Here is a 492-nt window from a genome sequence, read left to right as displayed (position 1 = left end):
TCCCTCCCTCCTCCCTCCTTCCCTCCCTCCCTCCTCCCTCCCTCCTTCCTCCTCCCTCCCTTCCTCCTTCCCTTCCTCCTTCCTTCTCCTTTCCTCTTAACGCTCCTCCCTTCCCTTCCCTTTCTTTCCCTTCTCTTCCCTTCCCTCCCTTTCTCCTCCCTCCCTCTTCCCCCCCTTCACTTAGCTGCTCCTGCCTTTGACTCATCTGTTTGCTTGCCATTTGTACCTGCATCTCCATATTCATTCACTTATCTGTTCAAGGAATACGCAGGCCCCTCTCTGCAGGCCCTCTGGGCTGGGGGTGGGCCCTCCCGGGGTGGGCCCTCCCGGTGACCGGGCACGGAGGGGTGAGGCAGGAGCCCTGGGTGACAGGGCAGTGTTCTCCCTGCGCAGGGCTGCATGGAGAAGGTGCAGGTGTGGCTGCAGGAGAACATGGGCATCATCCTGGGCGTGTGTGTGGGCGTGGCCGTCATTGAGGTATGAATCCCCAGC

The 492-nt window shown here is 61.0% G+C and overlaps 1 protein-coding gene across 2 annotated transcripts in view; it reads left to right on the top strand.

Annotated features, from left to right (window-relative positions):
- Positions 1-483, top strand: part of CD82 (CD82 molecule) — a 46,941-nt gene extending 46,458 nt beyond the window's left edge. For both annotated transcript variants that reach the window (XM_077767459.1, XM_077767457.1), the window contains one exon: positions 394-483. In XM_077767459.1, the coding sequence (XP_077623585.1) occupies positions 394-483 (90 nt within the window). The remainder of the gene's footprint in view (positions 1-393) is intronic.
- The last annotated feature ends 9 nt before the right edge of the window (positions 484-492 follow it).

This window comes from Crocuta crocuta, unplaced genomic scaffold, assembly GCF_008692635.1.
Source record: "Crocuta crocuta isolate KB4526 unplaced genomic scaffold, BGI_CrCroc_1.0 scaffold330, whole genome shotgun sequence".
Classification (NCBI taxonomy): Eukaryota; Metazoa; Chordata; class Mammalia; order Carnivora; family Hyaenidae; genus Crocuta; species Crocuta crocuta.
Note: the sequence above shows the minus strand (reverse complement) of the source record. Positions and strands in the feature narration are given on the sequence as shown.